At 45.9% G+C, this 17,585-nt stretch overlaps 4 protein-coding genes across 4 annotated transcripts; 3 read left to right on the forward strand and 1 right to left on the reverse strand.

Annotated features, from left to right (window-relative positions):
* Nucleotides 1-3,242: 3,242 nt before the first annotated feature.
* LOC108657442 (uncharacterized) lies at nt 3,243-7,415 on the forward strand. Its single transcript, XM_018110052.3, has 8 exons — nt 3,243-3,770; nt 3,846-4,024; nt 5,718-5,899; nt 5,968-6,206; nt 6,277-6,575; nt 6,652-6,811; nt 6,893-7,020; nt 7,128-7,415. Exons 1-8 carry the CDS (start codon nt 3,349-3,351, stop codon nt 7,181-7,183), a joined length of 1,665 nt encoding a protein of 554 aa, XP_017965541.1. The 5' UTR covers nt 3,243-3,348; the 3' UTR covers nt 7,184-7,415.
* Nucleotides 7,416-9,765: 2,350 nt separating this feature from the next.
* LOC108657446 (uncharacterized) lies at nt 9,766-10,697 on the forward strand. The gene has a single exon (XM_018110055.3). It carries the CDS (start codon nt 9,796-9,798, stop codon nt 10,561-10,563), a length of 768 nt encoding a protein of 255 aa, XP_017965544.1. The 5' UTR covers nt 9,766-9,795; the 3' UTR covers nt 10,564-10,697.
* Nucleotides 10,698-12,897: 2,200 nt separating this feature from the next.
* On the forward strand, nt 12,898-15,970 carry LOC108657441 (RUN domain-containing protein 1). The gene is made up of 3 exons (XM_018110051.3): nt 12,898-14,512; nt 14,775-15,575; nt 15,635-15,970. Exons 1-3 carry the CDS (start codon nt 13,185-13,187, stop codon nt 15,822-15,824), a joined length of 2,319 nt encoding a protein of 772 aa, XP_017965540.1. The 5' UTR covers nt 12,898-13,184; the 3' UTR covers nt 15,825-15,970.
* On the reverse strand, nt 14,954-17,311 carry mus81 (mus81 structure-specific endonuclease subunit). Its single transcript, XM_018110053.3, has 2 exons — nt 15,949-17,311; nt 14,954-15,890 (listed from the first exon to the last, which is right to left on the reverse strand). The coding sequence occupies exon 1, from the start codon at nt 17,263-17,265 to the stop codon at nt 15,967-15,969; it is 1,299 nt and encodes a 432-aa protein (XP_017965542.1). The 5' UTR covers nt 17,266-17,311; the 3' UTR covers nt 14,954-15,890; nt 15,949-15,966.
* Nucleotides 17,312-17,585: the final 274 nt, after the last annotated feature.

A 17,585-nucleotide genomic window follows, 5' to 3' on the forward strand; every position in this document is an offset into this window, starting at 1 on the left:
CCGTGGTGGCGTCAAGTTATTTGAAGCACTTTAGCCTGGTTTGCATTTGAAGATGGCACAAGCTTGCTATGTTTGGTTTAGGTATGCATGAAAGTCGCAGCAGATAGTGGGCTTAGCTCTCATAATGCTTTAGCAACCACCCACCCACCTCCCAGCCAGCCAGCCAGCCAACCACCCGACGCACAACAAATTAAGCCTTTTAGCAAACACAAACAAAAGTCCAATTTGTTGCCAAGTTGTGATGCTGTCCAAAATGCCAAAGCCGTTAACTGGCCAACGCCTTGGAAGACGCGCCCAACCGCGCATTCCACGCCTTTTAGCACGAGCAACGCAACCCCTTTCCCCTTTTCCCGTTTCCCCTTGCCCGCGAACCCAGCGTACAGCGAGCAGCTTGCTAAACTTTCGCAGAAGCCGTCATCTATGTACACAATATATATGTATATGTATTTCTATATATTGCTATATAACTACTATATATAGATATATATATATATGTATATATATTTGTATTCATTTTACTTTTGGCCTACGCCACGCTCGTCGCTTGTTTTGTTTGACTTTGATAACAGGCGGGCGCTAGATTTCTGCTGATGTTGACGTTGATGAAATTTAACAAATTTGAAGCGTGGAAAAATTTCAGCTAACATTCGGCGACGTCATATCTTTTATTGCCCAGGCAGGCGCGAGGCATCGAGGCAACGCTAGCTAACAGCAGCGACAACTAAAACAGAATAAATTGAATGAATGGGATGGGGAGCGGGTGTGAAGCACTACATGATACTCTACCATATCACATTCAAGAAGGCTTCAAAGAGAGCGAGAGAGGGAGAGAAAGAGGGAGTGTGCGAACTGTATGCCAATAGGGTATCAGACTCTGCCTAATACTCTACCCAAACAAGCTTCAGCTTTAAGAGCGAAAGTGCGAAGGAGTGAGAGAGGGAGGGCGGAAGTGAACTGTAGCAAGGACTGCAATATACTCTACCAAAAGTTGCCAGAGCAAAGAATAATCTAGAGGAAGAGCACCATTGGGGCAGTGAGAGAAAGAGAGTGAGAGTGAGACAGTGAGAGAGAGAGAAGGAGAGAAAGTAAACAGACTGTGTACATAGCAACATCTTTTCAATAGCATAATACTCAATTACAATTACAAAATAAGGAAAAGAGAGAGAGAGACAGAGTATCTCTAAGAGAGAGACAGAGTATCTCTAAGAGAGAGACAGAGTATCTCTAAGAGAGAGACAGAGTATCTCTAAGAGAGAGACTGAGGAAGAACGATAGGCATAACCCTATAAGCTTACCTATACCAAGATTTCGACATCACAGCTAAATATTCTAAGACCCTGTTACTATTTTTTTTAGAAAATAGATTATTGTAGAGTAAATTATTATATTCCTTGGAACGATAAACTCTGATAGGATTACTAAGACGCTGAGTTGAGTTTCTACTAGTATTTGTCTACTTGATTACTACTTAAAGTAAATGTATAACTAAATCAGCATTTTTTCAAATAGGTTCGTCCAGTCTAACGAGTTTACTTATGTACGCTAGGCCGGGTATTGGGCAGTCGAGAAACCCCCATGGAGTCACTTTTCAGCATATCGATTGGCTTCTCAATGAAATGTACGAAATTCCAGCTGCAACACTAGCCAACATTTTTGTCAAGTGTACGGAATTTGGATATCTATGTATATATACGCACACATATATACACATATATATGTATATATATTTAAAAAATACAAGTATATACATCTATGTAGATACTTTCGCCATCCCATTAAGTGATTCAAGTGTCAGCCTTATTAAATAGATACAACAAAATAAAAATGTAATGCCTCTTAGTGCCACTGTGCAGCATTTGTGGCTGGGCAAGCGGCTTATGCAGCTCCATCGCTAATCCCAGGCACTTTGGGGAGCCTAGAAATGAGAGCGCTTGAAATTATTACAATTACTAGCTGACTAGATAACCGAAATCCAGTGATGGCGGAATGAGACTGACTGTGATCCCAGCGGCTGTCTTAAATAGTCTAAGATAATGCGACATCTCGGCCCTGGCTGGCTTATTCAATTATTCAGGAGTCTGCTCCTCCGGCACTTCCGGCTACAATGCAAGCGGGCGCTGTCGCAAGCGAATCAAATTCTTAGACACCTACTACAACAATATAATCAACTCAAAGCATATTTCAGAGCGAAAGCGTTGAGCATTCCATTTGTATTATTTTCATTTTTGTTTTTCTTCGCTTTTCACACGTTACTCGCATTCGGAGCTTGCCTCAACGGGTCTCACGTTGGACACATGTCAAGCAGTTGCATAAGAAAGCTTTTGAGAAAATGTCTTCAATTTTTGGTTGTTTTCTGTTTTCAGCTCCCCCTTTCCCTCTCTTGCCTCTTTCATTCAGCTTTCATCATTTTACGTTCCGGACATATTTCAAGCAAAGTTTTTGCGAATATCAATTTTTGTTTGCTGTGTTTTTCTATCCGACGTTAACTGCTCGTATGGCTTCTTGCTTTAGTCACCTTTTTTTTGTATACATACATATACATGTTTCGTTTGTGTGTGTGTGTGTGTGTGTTGATGCTGTGAGCCGACAGCTGGCAGGAGAAATGATTTGCCAAAAAATGTGTGCAAGTTCTTTTGGAGCTGGCGACACTTTGACACCGGCTTGCATAACTTACTTGGCGTCTCCGGGGAGCGACGGCCAATAATAGCAGGATTCACACCACTGTGCAGCGCTGATTAAACAAGAGCGCACGGAGTGCACGAATGGTGGTCCGTCCATTCAGTAATGCCATGTCCATGAGTAATCCCAAATGGTTTTAGTGCGCTGGGAAAGTGGGAACCTGTGCCATGTAATCACAGCAAATTAGTTCACTGAGCGATTATTTGCGCTGAGCTTTCGCTGCTGGCGCTGCCGCTGCTGCCTGTTGGCGGTTACCAGGTGCGCCAGTTATGGAAGCTCCCCTGCAATCAAAATGGCGCCAGAGGCAAACCATGTCGTCATCCAATTTACGACACTGTCGTGATCATTGCGCCCAGCTAGCCGGGCCGTGCGTGCGAACAGTCGCTGCGGGAGTGATCTTAGCTTTGTTTAGATTACGCTCATATGATTGGCCAATGGCGAGGGGGATTGGGGATTTGATGGATAAGCGGCAGTAGGCGGCAGTGGTATAAACGTTGTCTGATTATCAACCTCTTTATTTTTTTTGCTTATGTGTTTTTTTTTTTTTTGAACTGATTTAAGATACAAGATACGGCGTAAGTAGGTTTTAGTCAACAATAGAACGCTAGAGCAGACGGAGCAACTGCCTCCAGTGAGTGTGTGGCAGCAAAAGCAACTAGAACAAACAAGATGATCAGGCTAGAGGAAGTGAAGGATGATGACACACCTCCCCCCAGGAAGCCACCTCAACAGCCGGCGGACTTTGAGACGGCCATCGATGCGGCGGGCTTTGGCTTGTTCAACATCTTGCTGCTCCTGGTGGCTGTCGGCGCTGCGATGGGAACGGTCTATGAGACGTCTACCATGTCGTATATACTGCCGAGCGCCGAGTGCGATCTGCATTTAACCCTGATTGATAAGGGTGTACTGAACGCGGTCACCTATGCGGGCATGATATCGTCGGCCATACTCTGGGGCTATGTAGCCGATACGAAGGGACGCAAGAAGCTGCTGGTCTACGGTTATTTGGCAGACACGATTTGTGTGCTGGGCGGCGCCATTAGCCAGGACGTAGTGCAGCTCATGATCTTTAAGTATCTGGGCGGCTTCACGTAAGTTCCAACTAACTAAATAGGCGCAATAATATGTACGATGATGTACGTTGATGTACATCCCAAAACACCTAGTATGAGCGGACCGTTTGCCGTGCTGATGACATATCTGACGGAGCTGCATGGACGGCAGTATCGCCAGCGCATCATGATGCTGGTTGGCATTATGTTCAGCCTAGCCACGCTCAGTCTGCCCGGCCTGGCCATGGGCATCTTGCCCCAGACCTGGGACATACAAATTCTGGGACTCTCATGTAAGTGACCTTCGCACTGACCTTCGCGGTTTGCTCAGCTCAGTTAGCTATCTGATAGTAGTTGCTTTTATCTGTGCGAATAGTACGGCACTGATAACTAGAATAATTTACGATTTGTTTAAGTTGCATTAGATATATTCATCGGTTCACACTTGCTATAAACAACTTGGACCAATTTAGAGTCCATCGGTTTATACTTGCTGTAAAATAGATACATTCATTTATAGGTTATGGATTTACACTTGCGAAAAGTAGTTATATGGCTTATCGTTTTACACTTTCACTTTACCGGCTTACACTTGCTACAAAATAGTTGTATTGACTGTTGGCTTGCCAATTTACACTTGCTATAAAATTGTTATATTCATTTATGGTTTATCGGTTTACACTTGCTATAAAATAGTTATACTGACTCTTGATTTGTCAGTTTACACTTGCTATAAAATAGTTATATTGACTGTTGGCTTGCCACTTTACACTTGCTATAAAATAGTTATATTGACTGTTGGCTTGCCACTTTACACTTGCTATAAAATTGTTATATTCATTTATGGTTGATTGGTTTACACTTACTATAAAATAGTTATATTGACTCTTGATTTGTCAGTTTACACTTGCTATAAAATAGTTATTTTGACTGTTGGCTTGCCACTTTACACTTGCTATAAAGTAGTTACATTGACCTATGGCTTATCAGTTTATACTTGCTATAAAATTGTTATATTCATTTATGGTTTACTGGTTTACACTTGCTATAAAGTAATTACATTAATTTATGACTTATCGGCTTACACTTGCTATAAAATATTTATATTGACTCTTGGTTTGTCAGTTTACACTTGCTATAAAATAGTTATATTAATTTATGGCTTATCGGTTTATACTTACTATAAAATAGTCATATTACTTTATGGTTTACTGGCTTCTGCTCACTATAGAATAGCTATATTGACTTATAGTTTATCGACTTAGGCTTGCTCTAAAATACATAACTATACTTGCTTTATAGTCGATTTGCACTTAAAATGAAGTTTATGTATATATCCATAGATTAACGTTTAATAGTTGATCAATTTACACTTGCTATAAAGTAGCTATATTCATTTATAATCTTTCGATTCACACTTACTATAAACTAATTAATTGTTAAAAAGTTGCTATAAATAAATATGGCTAATCAGATTACATGCTATAAACTGGCAGGAAGATATTTAAAGTACAAGTAGCATTAAAATCTGAAGTACACGCATAAAGAGAATCAAAATTATTTTCAAGTGCAAACATTATTTATTCGATCCAATTAACTAAGTAGCTGCCAACTAACTCACACACTTAGCTAATGGTATAAACAAGTATGCACACCACATAATAAGCTAAGTCTAGCAACGTAGTCAGGCCAAGAAGTTGCCACAAGTGATTCGATTAACTGTCGAGATCTCATTGACAGCTTAAAATATAATTAAGAGTCATTTGGGCTAAAGTTGGCAACTTTGACTAGGTGACGTGTTCATGTTGAATAAATAACAGCTTGACGCGAACCGAGTTTAGTTTAGGTCTAGGACTCTGGCTGCATACAACCGATTCCCAGCCCCAGGCAGCTCTGCATACATAATTGCGCTTGATTATAAACATATTTCGAATGCTTATTGAGCTCAACAACAATGGCTAACTTTTCTTTGGTCTCCACTTGCAGTGCATGCCTGGCAGGTTTTTGTGGCCATTAGCGCAGTGCCGAGCATCCTGAGCTTTGCTTTCTTTCCCTTCTTCCCGGAGAGCCCGAAGTTTCTGATGTCGCGCGGACGCAACAAGGAGGCGCTGGAGGCGTTCAGGTTCATCTATGCCCTGAACAAACGTCAGCCGCGCTCCGCATTTCCAGTGAGTGAGAGATTAATGAAAATTGGAAACTAATTTGCATAGCTTGGTTTCTTTACTGAAACTCCCAGATCAAAGAACTGGCCAATGAACTGTCGCCAAAGTCCGATGCCCAACAGCCGGAGCAGACGTCTGGGAGTGGCAAGCCGGCCGTGGATAAGGCGCTGCCCAAGGATGCGGACGTCGAGCTGGCCAGCAAGCCAAAAAGTTCACTGCACCGGGGTCTGCTCCAGCTGCGTCCGCTCTTCGTCAAGCCCTATCTGGGGCTCTCGCTTCTGGTCTACCTGCTCAACTTTTGTGTGCTCCTGGGGTAAGGGTTCACGGCTGGCCACATAGGTAATCCCCGTGCAATACATATACATATATACATATATTCGCAGGCAGAACACGATGCGTCTTTGGCTGCCGCAGCTGTTCGCCTCCATCAAGGAGTACGAGCAACTGGCCAGCAGCCAGGCCCAGCCCGGCGGCACCAGCATCTGCAGCATCGTCGAGTACAGCGTGAATCGTACGCAGAGGCAACTGGAGGCAGCCGCCATGGGCGGTGGCATGGCCGAGTGTACGGTGAATGTGAGCGCCTCCAGTTACACGAACAACTTGATTGTGGCCTCCGCCGGCCTGGTCTCCTACACACTGGCCGGTGTCCTGGTCAATCTGGTGGGCGTCAAGCGGATTATGTGTTAGTATTAATCAAATCAAAACTCTGTCTAGGACTCGCTCCTGAATTTTGTGCTACGCTCTGATTTGATTGATAGTTATGTGTCTGTTTGCCGCCGGCTCCTGCGCCCTGGGCATGTACTGGTCGAGTTCATCCACAACGACCGTGGCGCTGGCCTCCATTTTCGTATCCATGGGCAGTATATCGGGCACATCACTCATCAGCGCCTCGCTCAGCATGTTTCCCACGGCACTCCGGTAGGTCGACGCACTCACACATCTAACTATTACCGCACTCTAATCGACAAATCTCACCTGACTGCGTGTTGCTCCTGACAGCACCATGATCGTCTCGCTGAGCATGATGGTCGGCCGCATGGGCTCGTTGCTGGGCAACATCTTCTTCCCGGCACTGATGACCACCGGCTGTCTGCCGCCCTTCCTCATGGTCAGCTGCTTTATGTTCAGTAAGTAGCTCGCTCAGGGGCTTCACCCTTTTAGTCCTTTTATTTAATATTTATTATTTATGTTTTATTTTTATATCTCCTCTCCGTCTTCTTCTGCCACCTTTCAGCCGGCTGCCTGTTGGCCTCATTTCTGCCCGTGAAAAACAAAGCCGTACTGAAGTAGCTCAATTTCCATATTCATGAATCCATTTACCTCCAATCAACTTTTCACAGATTGCTTTTTACGATATAGCCGCTAGCTCTAGTTAGTCTTAAGTTCTGTGTGTGCTTCATTTTTTTTTTTTTTTTTTTTTTATATATACTCATATATATGTATGTATATATTTCTGTGTTTCGTTTGTTTGTTCTGCTGTTATTAAAATTTAATTTATTACAAAATGAGTGCTGCAACGGCATCTAGAAACTTTGTTCTTGACACTCCTTAATTGCACCCACTTATTAATTCCTGTTCTGCTGCGCATACATTAGTCCTCCCTGGAAGCAAGCCAAGAAATTGCAAGAACAACAAGAATAATTATAATAAAGCCTGAACAAAGCAAAACCGTCAAGTTCATGAATTCAATTTACGATTTTGGTTTGCTTTCGGTTCGCCTGTCTCCCGGTTAGACACTGATGCAACTCGAGTGCCCCGATGGTTGGGGGATGATGAATGATGGATGATGGATGAGAAGGCAATACGGTGTTGGTGCCAACGGCTTCTGCAATGAGAGCTATAACAAATTTTATAATTAAGACGATTTGAATGCTGAAGGAAAACATATTTGCAGGGAATGGGAATTCCGTTCTCTTGGCTTGATAATGAAGAAATGTTTTGCTATTTATACAATGGGAATTACAGCAGAATATATAATTAAGAAGATTTTGAAATTTGAAGGAAAATATATTTTAATAAAGCAGAAATGTTTTGCTATTATGTGATGCATGTGTTTTTAGCACGAACTCATTGAAAGGGGTTTTCGCGTGGAAAGCTGATTATGTTTCAAGGTCTGCAACAGGCAGCAGGCAGAGACGCGATCGACTTCTTACAGTAAAGTTTAAAGCAGATACATATGCATGATAGGAAATATCCATGTATCTATCGATCTATATATCCGTCGGCTATCCATCCGTCTATCCGTTGTCTATTCGTTCGTCTATCCGTCCGTCTATCCGTATGTCTATCCGTTCGTCAATCCGTATGTCTATCCGTCCGTTTATGCGTCCATCTATCCATCCGTCTATCCGGCCGTCTATCCGTCCGTCTATCCATCCATCTATCCGTCCGTCTATCCATCCGTCTATCCGTCCGTCTATCCATCCGTCCGTCTATCCATCCGTCCGTCTATCCATCCGTCTATCCGTCCGTCTATCCATCCATCTATCCGTATGTCTATCCATCCGTCTATCCGTCCATCTATCCATCCGTCTATCCGGCCATCTATCCATACATCCTCATCAGTTGCATGATTAAGGCCTAGGTATCTCCCAGTCGGTCACTCCCTGCTAACGGAGCCATGCTTGCATATTTGAGAAATGATTGAAGCATCACTTGAACAATTGCTGCCTAATGACTGTAACACCTTTAATTGTCCCTTTATTAAACCTGCATCATAAAGTAGTCTCTGTACTACAAGAGACGAACGGATGACAAATTTGTTGTTTTCCTATTGAATATCTATGCACCAAGTGTAAGCAAACGAATAGCAAACACGCCTACCAACCGGATCTGCAGACATTCAGACACATCGAGCCCGCATGCTCTATCCGAGTGAGTCGACAGGTGTCTGGGTCACTCGGGCAGCTCAGATGCCGGGAGCCGCGCGACTTCATTAAAATTTATGAAATGCTCCAAAAGAGGCGAGTATAAAAACAGTTGCCATTTGCCTTGGTTGGGCCAGGTAGTTTAAGTAGTTAACGAATGGAATATTTTGAGTAGGGCCAACAGAAGCCTCACTCGCCTGCGCCTGCTCGCTCTCTCCCATGCAGCAACTATCATAAGAAGTGCTGTGATAATTTGCAACAGTTCTTATCGCAATCAGTTCTCTCTCGTTCTCTTTCGCTCTCTCTCTGTCACTCTGTGGCTCTCTCTGTCTTTATATACATATATTTTTCCTTCGTTAGCGCTTGAGCACGCTCTTGGCGGCTCCGGGTGATATATGAGCCGATTCTAGGCAGCCACCAGCGCTAGCTAAATGGAAATGTTAATTATCTGACAACGGAAACGCTTAAAGTTAATGTGAGCCGGCAGCAGACAGACATAGACGGCAAACAGCAGGCATTTAGGAGGCCGGCCTCTCTCTCTCTCACTCACTCACTCTCGCTATCTCTTGTTTAGGTGCAGCTTAGACTGAATGGGGAACGGGTTGAGCGGGGGAGAGCTGGGGGCAGGCAGTGGCGACAGCTGGGAACATGATTTCACAAATCTTTGAAATCGGAGAAGCCGCAAAAAGTTTTAATTAAAAAACTTGTCGCTTGACTTGCTAAATGGGGCCATGGTCAGAAGGGTCTTAGTACCCCTATCCCTATGCCCTAGCCCCTGGCCTCTACCACTCTCTGTTGCTCTCTCTTTCTCTAGCTGTAGCTGCAATAGAATCTGTGAGTGAATGGCAATGGGAGTGCATCACCTCAACAGGTTACACACGAGCGCAATTTACGTCACGTTCGCCCGTCCGCTTAATCTTATCAGCCGGCAAGACAGGCGGGAATGGAATGGAATGGGAATGGAAATGGGAATGGGAACGGTAGCGGCAGCATAAATGCATGCCGCACAGGGCACGGCGTCCACAGTCGAACAAGATGAGCCTCAGCGACAAGGTGGTGATTGTGACGGGGGCAAGCAGCGGCATTGGTGCTGCCATCGCCCAGGTAATGGCCCGTGAGGGAGCACATTTGTCGCTGGTCGGACGCAACGTTAAAAATTTGGAGGCGACCCAAGCGACAGTCCAGCAGCTATATAAAGGCGTCCAGACACTCACTGTGGAGGCCGATGTGACCAAGGATGCGAATGCAATAATACAACAGACGCTGGACAAATACGGACGCATCGATGTGCTGGTGAATAATGCCGGCATTTTGGGTAACGGCCCGCTCATCGATCTGGACATGGACGAATTCGATGCGGTGCTCAATACAAATCTGCGCGCCGTTGTGGTCCTCACCAAGGCAGCTCTGCCGCATCTGATAAAGACAAAAGGCGCTGTGGTCAACATTAGCAGCTGTGCCGGCATCCGTCATTTTCCCGGCGCCCTCTCCTACGGCATATCGAAGGCGGCACTGGATCAATTCACGAAAATCGTCGCGCTGGAGCTGGCGCCGCAGGGCGTCCGTGTGAACTCGGTGAATCCGGGCTTTGTGGTCACCAACATACACAGTCGCATTGGCATTGTGGACGAGGCATACAATACGATGCTCGAGCGCGCCATCAACTCCCATCCCATGGGCCGTGTCGGCGATGTGTTTGAGGTGGCCGAGGCCGCCGCATTCCTGGCCAGCTCCAAGGCCAGCTTCACCACTGGCGCCCTGCTGCCCGTCGATGGGGGCAAAAATAATTTTACGCCACGCTAAATGACACAAAGTATTCCCAGCTATTCATATGTGTAAATGTTTCTCTTTTTTTTTCTGCTTTCTGTTTTCCTTTTTGTTTTGTTCATTCTTTTGTGCTGTTTAAGTGAAATACATGTAAAATGAATTTGGTTTCACTCACAATGCTCGAGTTGAATGCGTCTCCCCAGCCCCAACGACCCCAAAATGACCGCCAATCAGGTTGTCAGACACACTCAACGAGCTGATTAGCTTATCGCGAGCAGCGGCAAAACATTTGTGATACCAGAGGAACTATTCTGATATATAATACCCCCAGACCCATTGGGCATATCAATGTAGACGGGCCAGCAGCAGAAGAAGAAGAAACTCTATTCAATTCTTATCTGAAATGTTTTTCTCTCAATCTGAAGTCAGCCCTATCGGACACACAGATATATTGGGGTTTTTTTCTCCTGCTGTAGGGGAAAAAGGGGTCAAGTCGGTCATTGTTCCCCTTACGAAACTCGGGGCAAATTGACTTTGGGACAACATTGGGAAATTTTAACGGAAAAAGCTACGGTTAAGTGAAACGATTCATAAGCTGATGCAGAGCTTTGGTCTTAAAATTAAAGCTGCGAATGGAAACTTTTTGAAGCTAAGACCAGCAAAAGTAAGAATTGAATCAAATTAATTAAATGTAAAGGTGAATTAGATTAATAACAGAGTATGATAACAGAGTATGTCAGTGTTTTCTTTTTAATAGCCAATCTTTTTTTTTTTTTCATTTTTGTTTTTATACCCTGAACCCATTGAAAATGGGAAATCAGGGTATAATGGTTTTGTTAAAATGTATGTAACAGGCAGAAGGAGGCGTGGCAGACCCCACAAAGTATATATATTCTTGATCAGGGCGACGAGCTGAGTCGATATAGCCCTGTCCGTCTGTCTGTCCGTCCGTCCGTCCGTCCGTCCGTCCGTCTGTCCGTATGTTTGAACGCGTCGATTTCAGAAGATACAAGAGCTAGAGACTTCAACTTTTTTTTTAAATGTCCGTATATATCACGCGGATATCCAGTTTATCACTAAAAAACGATAACTCACTTTCGAAGATCACTAAAAAAAATTTATCTCCTACATCTTTCAAGCTAGAGTCTCCAAATTTAAAATGTATATTAAGACGCATGTCATACAATTTCGGTTTTTAAATGTTAAAATTTAGCCCCCACCCCCAAATCCACCTCCTCACCCTAATCTTTGTAAAAGTCGTATACTAGAGACTTGTGCTTCGGTATACACATACATTTTAACAATATGAATACGTTCTGAAAGTTTTATTACGATCGTACGTCTAGAAATTAAATTATTCAACAAATAAGTTCTCATTATATTGCCAACACTGCAGCGCAACCCAAGCGCAATCGCCTGTATATGTGAGTGTGTGTGTGTGCGTGTATTTGTTTGCATGAGTGCGTGTGTGGGTGCTAATTATTATTGAAATATCAGTTGCTTGTAGGGTTCAGGGGATCTCGTAGTCGAGCAGTCTCGACTAGAGCTTTCTTACTTGTTTCTTTTTTGTATAATGAATTTTTCAGCTTTACATGACATTAGTCTATAGTCTTCCACAATATTTTGACTTTTTTGATAAGCATATCAATTAGCAGTGCCTTCTTTTGAAAAGTTTTGTTACCAATCATTTTATTTTTCCTTTTGGTATTCTTGGAATGAATTTCTTTATTTTTGTATGAAGCTAGTTTTTATAGAAAGAAAAGTCCGTAGTCGCATCACTTTTATTTGTAATTTTTGGCTCATTTATATTAAGCTCTATTTTTATGTTTTTTATTTAGTTATCCAAATAGTTTCCTTATAAAAGTCTTCAATCGGAGAAGAATACGGAGACGTACCAGCTCTTGACAATAACAAAATAATAGCTCTATATAAACAAAAATAAGTTCCTAGTCTCATCATTTATTTACTCTTATTATTTTGTCCCTGTATGTTTATACCCTGAACCCATTGAAAATGGGAAATCAGGGTATAATGGATTTTATTTCTATTTCTATTTAGCTTTCCCAACTATTTATTCTAATGCTTGACAACAACTATAAGTATATTAGCTTTATGATAGCTCAGGCAAGTGTGCAAGTTTTCTTACGTTTAAACTTATAAGTCCATCCAAATCTAGATTACGACTCAAAGCTTTCAGTAAGCTCAGCCAATTTTGAATCATAGAACCTTTCGAGCTACGCAAACATATGTGGCAAAGCTTAAAGCCTTTTGGGCTACTTGAATTGGCTTTCGGTACGATTGCAACCCCTAAAATGCGGCAAGCTTAAAGCTAAGGGCAACCCCATTGATAAAAGCTCTGGACGGAAAATGAAAATGGACTCGACTGTCAGTGCGTGAAAAGCAGTCGCAGTGTTCGCTTCGTGACTGCAACAGGAAATAAAGCATCGATAGGGTCTACCCGAGTCTGCTTGCCTTGTGGCTTTGCCAACTGTCGTGGCTCAACCACCCGCACACACGTAGACACAAATGCCAGCGGATTGGCCAGCTGTTAGTCGAGCAAGCGAGTGATTGATTTTTCGCATCAGCAACTCGAGCACCGTGGAAAGTGTGGCATAGGTGAAAGTGGCAGCTGCGCCCAACTGGCCCCAGCCACACATATGGACATGAATGCCACGCTGGCCGAAGGTCAGCAGCCAGCCAGCAGCAACAGCAGCAGTAACAGCAGCACTGCCAGCTGTGACAACCTACAGCAGTTGGCCGCAAAGGTGGGAAGTGCAACTGGAACAGCAACTGTCAATGAGGACGTGGAATGCGTTGAGAGTCCAGCATATCCAGAGGCTGATCAGGACGCAGAAGCATTTGGCGAGGACGAGGCGCAGCCGTTGAGCGAACGCTGGTCGCCGTTGGGCGCAAATTATGACGATGCCAACAGCGCCAGCTCCGAGCTGATAACGAGCGGCGACTGTGAGCTGAAGCCAACGATGCTCAATCAGGAGCTGGAGAAGCAGCCGCCAGCAGCGGTGGCAGCGAACGAGGAGAGCGCCAGCGAATTGGCGCGTTTGCGCAGCATTGAGGAGGAGCAGGAGGTGTTGACCAGTTCACTGTTGGCGTTGACCTCGCAGTTTGCGCACGTTCAGCTGCGCGTCCGACAGATTGTGGAGGCGCCCACAGATGAGCGGGATCAGCTGCTGCGTGATCTGGAGGATTTTGCCTTTCAGGGCATACCGGAGGTGCCACTACCAGCTACCAAAACTGACAACGACAATGATGAAACGCAGCAGGCGACTCCGCCGAATGGCCAGCTGATCGAGAAGCTGAAGTCGCAGTTAACGGAGCTGGAGCAGTTCGCCTATGATTCGGGTGCACCCGGTGTGTTGCCGCAGCATGTGCTGCTCGAGAAGCAGAAGTTCATACTGGACGAGCTGCGCACGAAGCTCAATCTGCAAGTGGAGCAACATCAGCTGCCCGCTCTCAGCACCGAGGAGCTGCGTCATCAGGTGGACAATGCTATTGGCGAGTTTGTGGGTCCGCTCAAAATGAAGGAGCAGCTGGTGGCACAGCTTAAGACCCAAATTACCGATCTGGAGCGTTTTATAGCCTTTCTGCAGTGCGACACCGCTGGCGGCACCACCAGCGCCAGTGAAAAATTGAAGCTGCTTAGTGGCGCCTACAACAGTTATGCCGCGAAGCAGACGGCTAGGCAGGCGCCTGGTCAGCTGCCTGTGGTGGCAACCACATCAACAACAACAACAACAACCAATAGTAGCAGCAACAATATGAGTGCGACAGCAGCATCGTCGTCATCATCATCCAACTCCAACTCGGAGAATGGACCACAACGGGAAAGCCTGCACAGCAAGGCGCATGGATTGCTCGACAAGGCATCGCTACTGATGCAGATGTTTGCGACCACACACTTTGCCAAGCGCCAAGCGGACTTTCAGCAGAACTCTCTAAAGAAGACGCACAAGGGCAACCATTGGGGGTGAGTGAATAGCATTAAAAATTTAATTAATTTAATTGCCATCGTGGGAATTGGAATATCCGTTGTTTTCGTGCCACTGTGGCAACGCCAACGTGCGTGCAATCGATATGCGAAGAGCGTCGATTCATGTTGCCATTTTGAGTAATCCGCCGTTAGACTTGGGCATATTCTTGAAAGAGTGGCATATTATCAGAAATATTTGTATTTAATTACAATTTCCCAATGATATCAATTAATTTTAAATATATATACATTTTAAAAGGGATCTGCGCGCGCAGCTGGAAGTGGATATCCAGGAGGTGGCCGCGTTGGCAGCCACATTAAGCTGCGATCGCGAAAAGTTGGCAAACATCAAGCGTGCTCTACGCCAGCAACGGGAACAGCAGACGACCAATGTCAACAAGCCAAGCGTCTCGGTTGATGCACAGAATGGAGCATTAACCACTTTGCCGCCACGATGCAGGCGTGCAGCTGTCAACAGCGCCGGCCACGAGCTGACGCCCTATGCCGCAAGCGCAGCTACAGCCTCATCCGATTCGGATGAGGACATGTACGAGCGCTACGATTGGGACACGGACAAGTCTCTGGGACGGCGCATTGTGCACATGCGTGGCGACTCCATAGCCACCATTGGCCGCGAGTTAACCAATGTGGTGCGTAAAAACTTTGCGCGCACATTGCAGCAGCTCATCCAGCATGGGCTGCGCCTACCAGCCGAATCGGCGGCGTCCAGTCTGATGGTGCCATTCATGCGTTGCCTGCAGCCGGGCGCACAGCGTGTGGCGGCGGGTGCGGCAGCAGAGATGCAGTTCCTTGGCATTGGTCGTAGCATGCACGCCTGGGAGCTGATACTGGAGTACTACAATCTGAAGAATGGCGAGGAGTACAACAATACGCCGGCCAGGAAGCTATCGCAGAGCTTCCAACTGGACATTGTGGACGCGCAAGCGGTGACAGCCAAGCAGAGTCTGCTGAGCGCCATCGGTATGATCCTGGCTATGCATCGACCATACAAGCGCAGCTACAATGCCCACTTCAAGGCTCTCATCTGTGCCGGACTCAAGTGAGTTCTTCATTTGATATCCTATTCACTTGAATAGTAATTTCTCTTTCGTCTCGCAGCGCACATCTCTTGGTGGAGTGGCTTAATCTGATACTCAGCTGCAACGAGCTAATCGATACATACTACACGTCCAACAGCTATGTGGCATGCACGGGCTTCCGCGACTCGTTGCGCTCAATTGATGCACTGTCCAAGTTTGACTTCGATTTGCCCGTGGATCTAGCCATACGGCATTTCCGCAATATCTAAATTAAATCGTTCGATCGATTGGCATCCAATTTTTGTTCTCCCTTATAACTAGTCCAAGTCATAATTCTAAATGTATAAATATGTGTATATAACTTTAGATATGTCCAATTAACTAAATACCTACTAAATACAATTACTAAACCTAACTCGCCTTGAATTCGCTTGTGTAGAACTGATGGATGCACTGGCTCAGCTTGTCGCCCAGTGGCCGCTGCAACGGACCGCAGCCGAGTCCTGCCAGCAGCTGACGTGCTTCGGTCTCGCTCTGGCACGCTGCATATGCATCCAGCAGCAGACGCGGCGTCGCATATCGCTCCACAATAGCCAGGGCCCGGTCCAGTGAGAGGGAGTGCAGCTGCAGCAGCTGCTGCACGAATACCTCGCGCACCGTCAGCTGGGCATTGCGTGCCGAATCCTCGTAGAGAGAACGAAACTTGAGCAGACCCTCCTGGCCCCGACAACTGTCGGCCTGTGCTTTGGCCAGCTCAGCCTTGTCCACGCTGCACAGCGTCTTGGCCGCGTCCACATAGAGCTGCTGCAAGGCGGCACCAACGCCGCTCAGATAGCACATGGAGCGATAGTGATTGTCGCAGCGCACCACCTGGATATCTGCGGATTGGACGCGAGAGTTGACAAGTGCTTGCAGCAAGGACTCTAGCGGCAAGCCGAGCTGCTCATTGTCACCGTAGTCCTCGATCAGGTAGATGATATGCGGCAGTCCGCACTGGTGCAGGCGATGCTTCTGCTCGTGGAAACGACCGTCGCGTATGCTGCTCGCCAAATCGTCCATGCGCTTGCGCTCCACTATGTAAGGCAGCACCAGTTCATTGCCGGCGGCATCGCGTGCTATCCACAGAAAGTCACCGACAGTTAGGCGCCGCACCTCGTGCTCCACGTTCAGCGTTTGCAGATAGCTGCGCGTCTGATCCAGGATACGCTTATTCTTCCCGCTCGTCTCCTGTGTGTCCACTAGCAACACAATACGATAGCTGCCTGCAGCCATGTGCACGACACGTTCCCGTTCTTCGGCTGCTGCCAGCTCCTGTTGTGCTTTCTTGGTCAACTTCTTGGGCTTCTGTAGCTGTTGTTGCTTTTGTTTCCTCTGCACCACTTTGACCACCTGTTGCACTTGCTCCTGATACTCTACGCTGCTGGACGCCGCAGTGGCGGTCATTTTCACTTTGGATTGGCTTGCCAGCAGCCTATGCTGACGCAGTTCTTCATCGATCAGCTGGCATAGCGTTGTGCCGAAACCGCGCAGCACGGCGCATTCGCGGCCACTGTACAGAGGCAGCGGGTAGTTGCGCAGGGCTTGTAGTGCCTGCCGCAGCTTGTGCTGTGATTTGCGATTGCGTTGCTCAGCTTCATGTAGCCAACGCTCCAGCCATCGCGTGAACAGGGGATTTGGCTGCTGCAGCTTAATTTCTAGACGTGCCTCCATCGCCGCGCCAAACTACAAACTAAGGCTGCCACCTAGTTGAAATATCTATGCACTGTCGTGCGAATGTGAAAAGCAAAGGAGAATCGCTCCAGTTAACGTCTTGTAACAATAATAAAATCTTTTGTTTTGGCTTACATTTGTCTACCTGCGTGTGAGTTTTTCTTTTAATAAAATAAATATTTTTGGGTACCGCCATCTATTGAGGATACCAAAATTTTAAATACCATACCATGTAAAAAGTGTCCGCTGAATATTGTGCGCATGTGCATGAGCACGCACCATATCGCCACCTGTTGAGATTCTCGGAAGCCAAGCTACCA

The sequence above is a fragment of the Drosophila navojoa genome, chromosome X (genome assembly GCF_054131105.1).
Source record: "Drosophila navojoa isolate 15081-1374.11 chromosome X, UAZ_NAV_1.0, whole genome shotgun sequence".
Classification (NCBI taxonomy): Eukaryota; Metazoa; Arthropoda; class Insecta; order Diptera; family Drosophilidae; genus Drosophila; species Drosophila navojoa.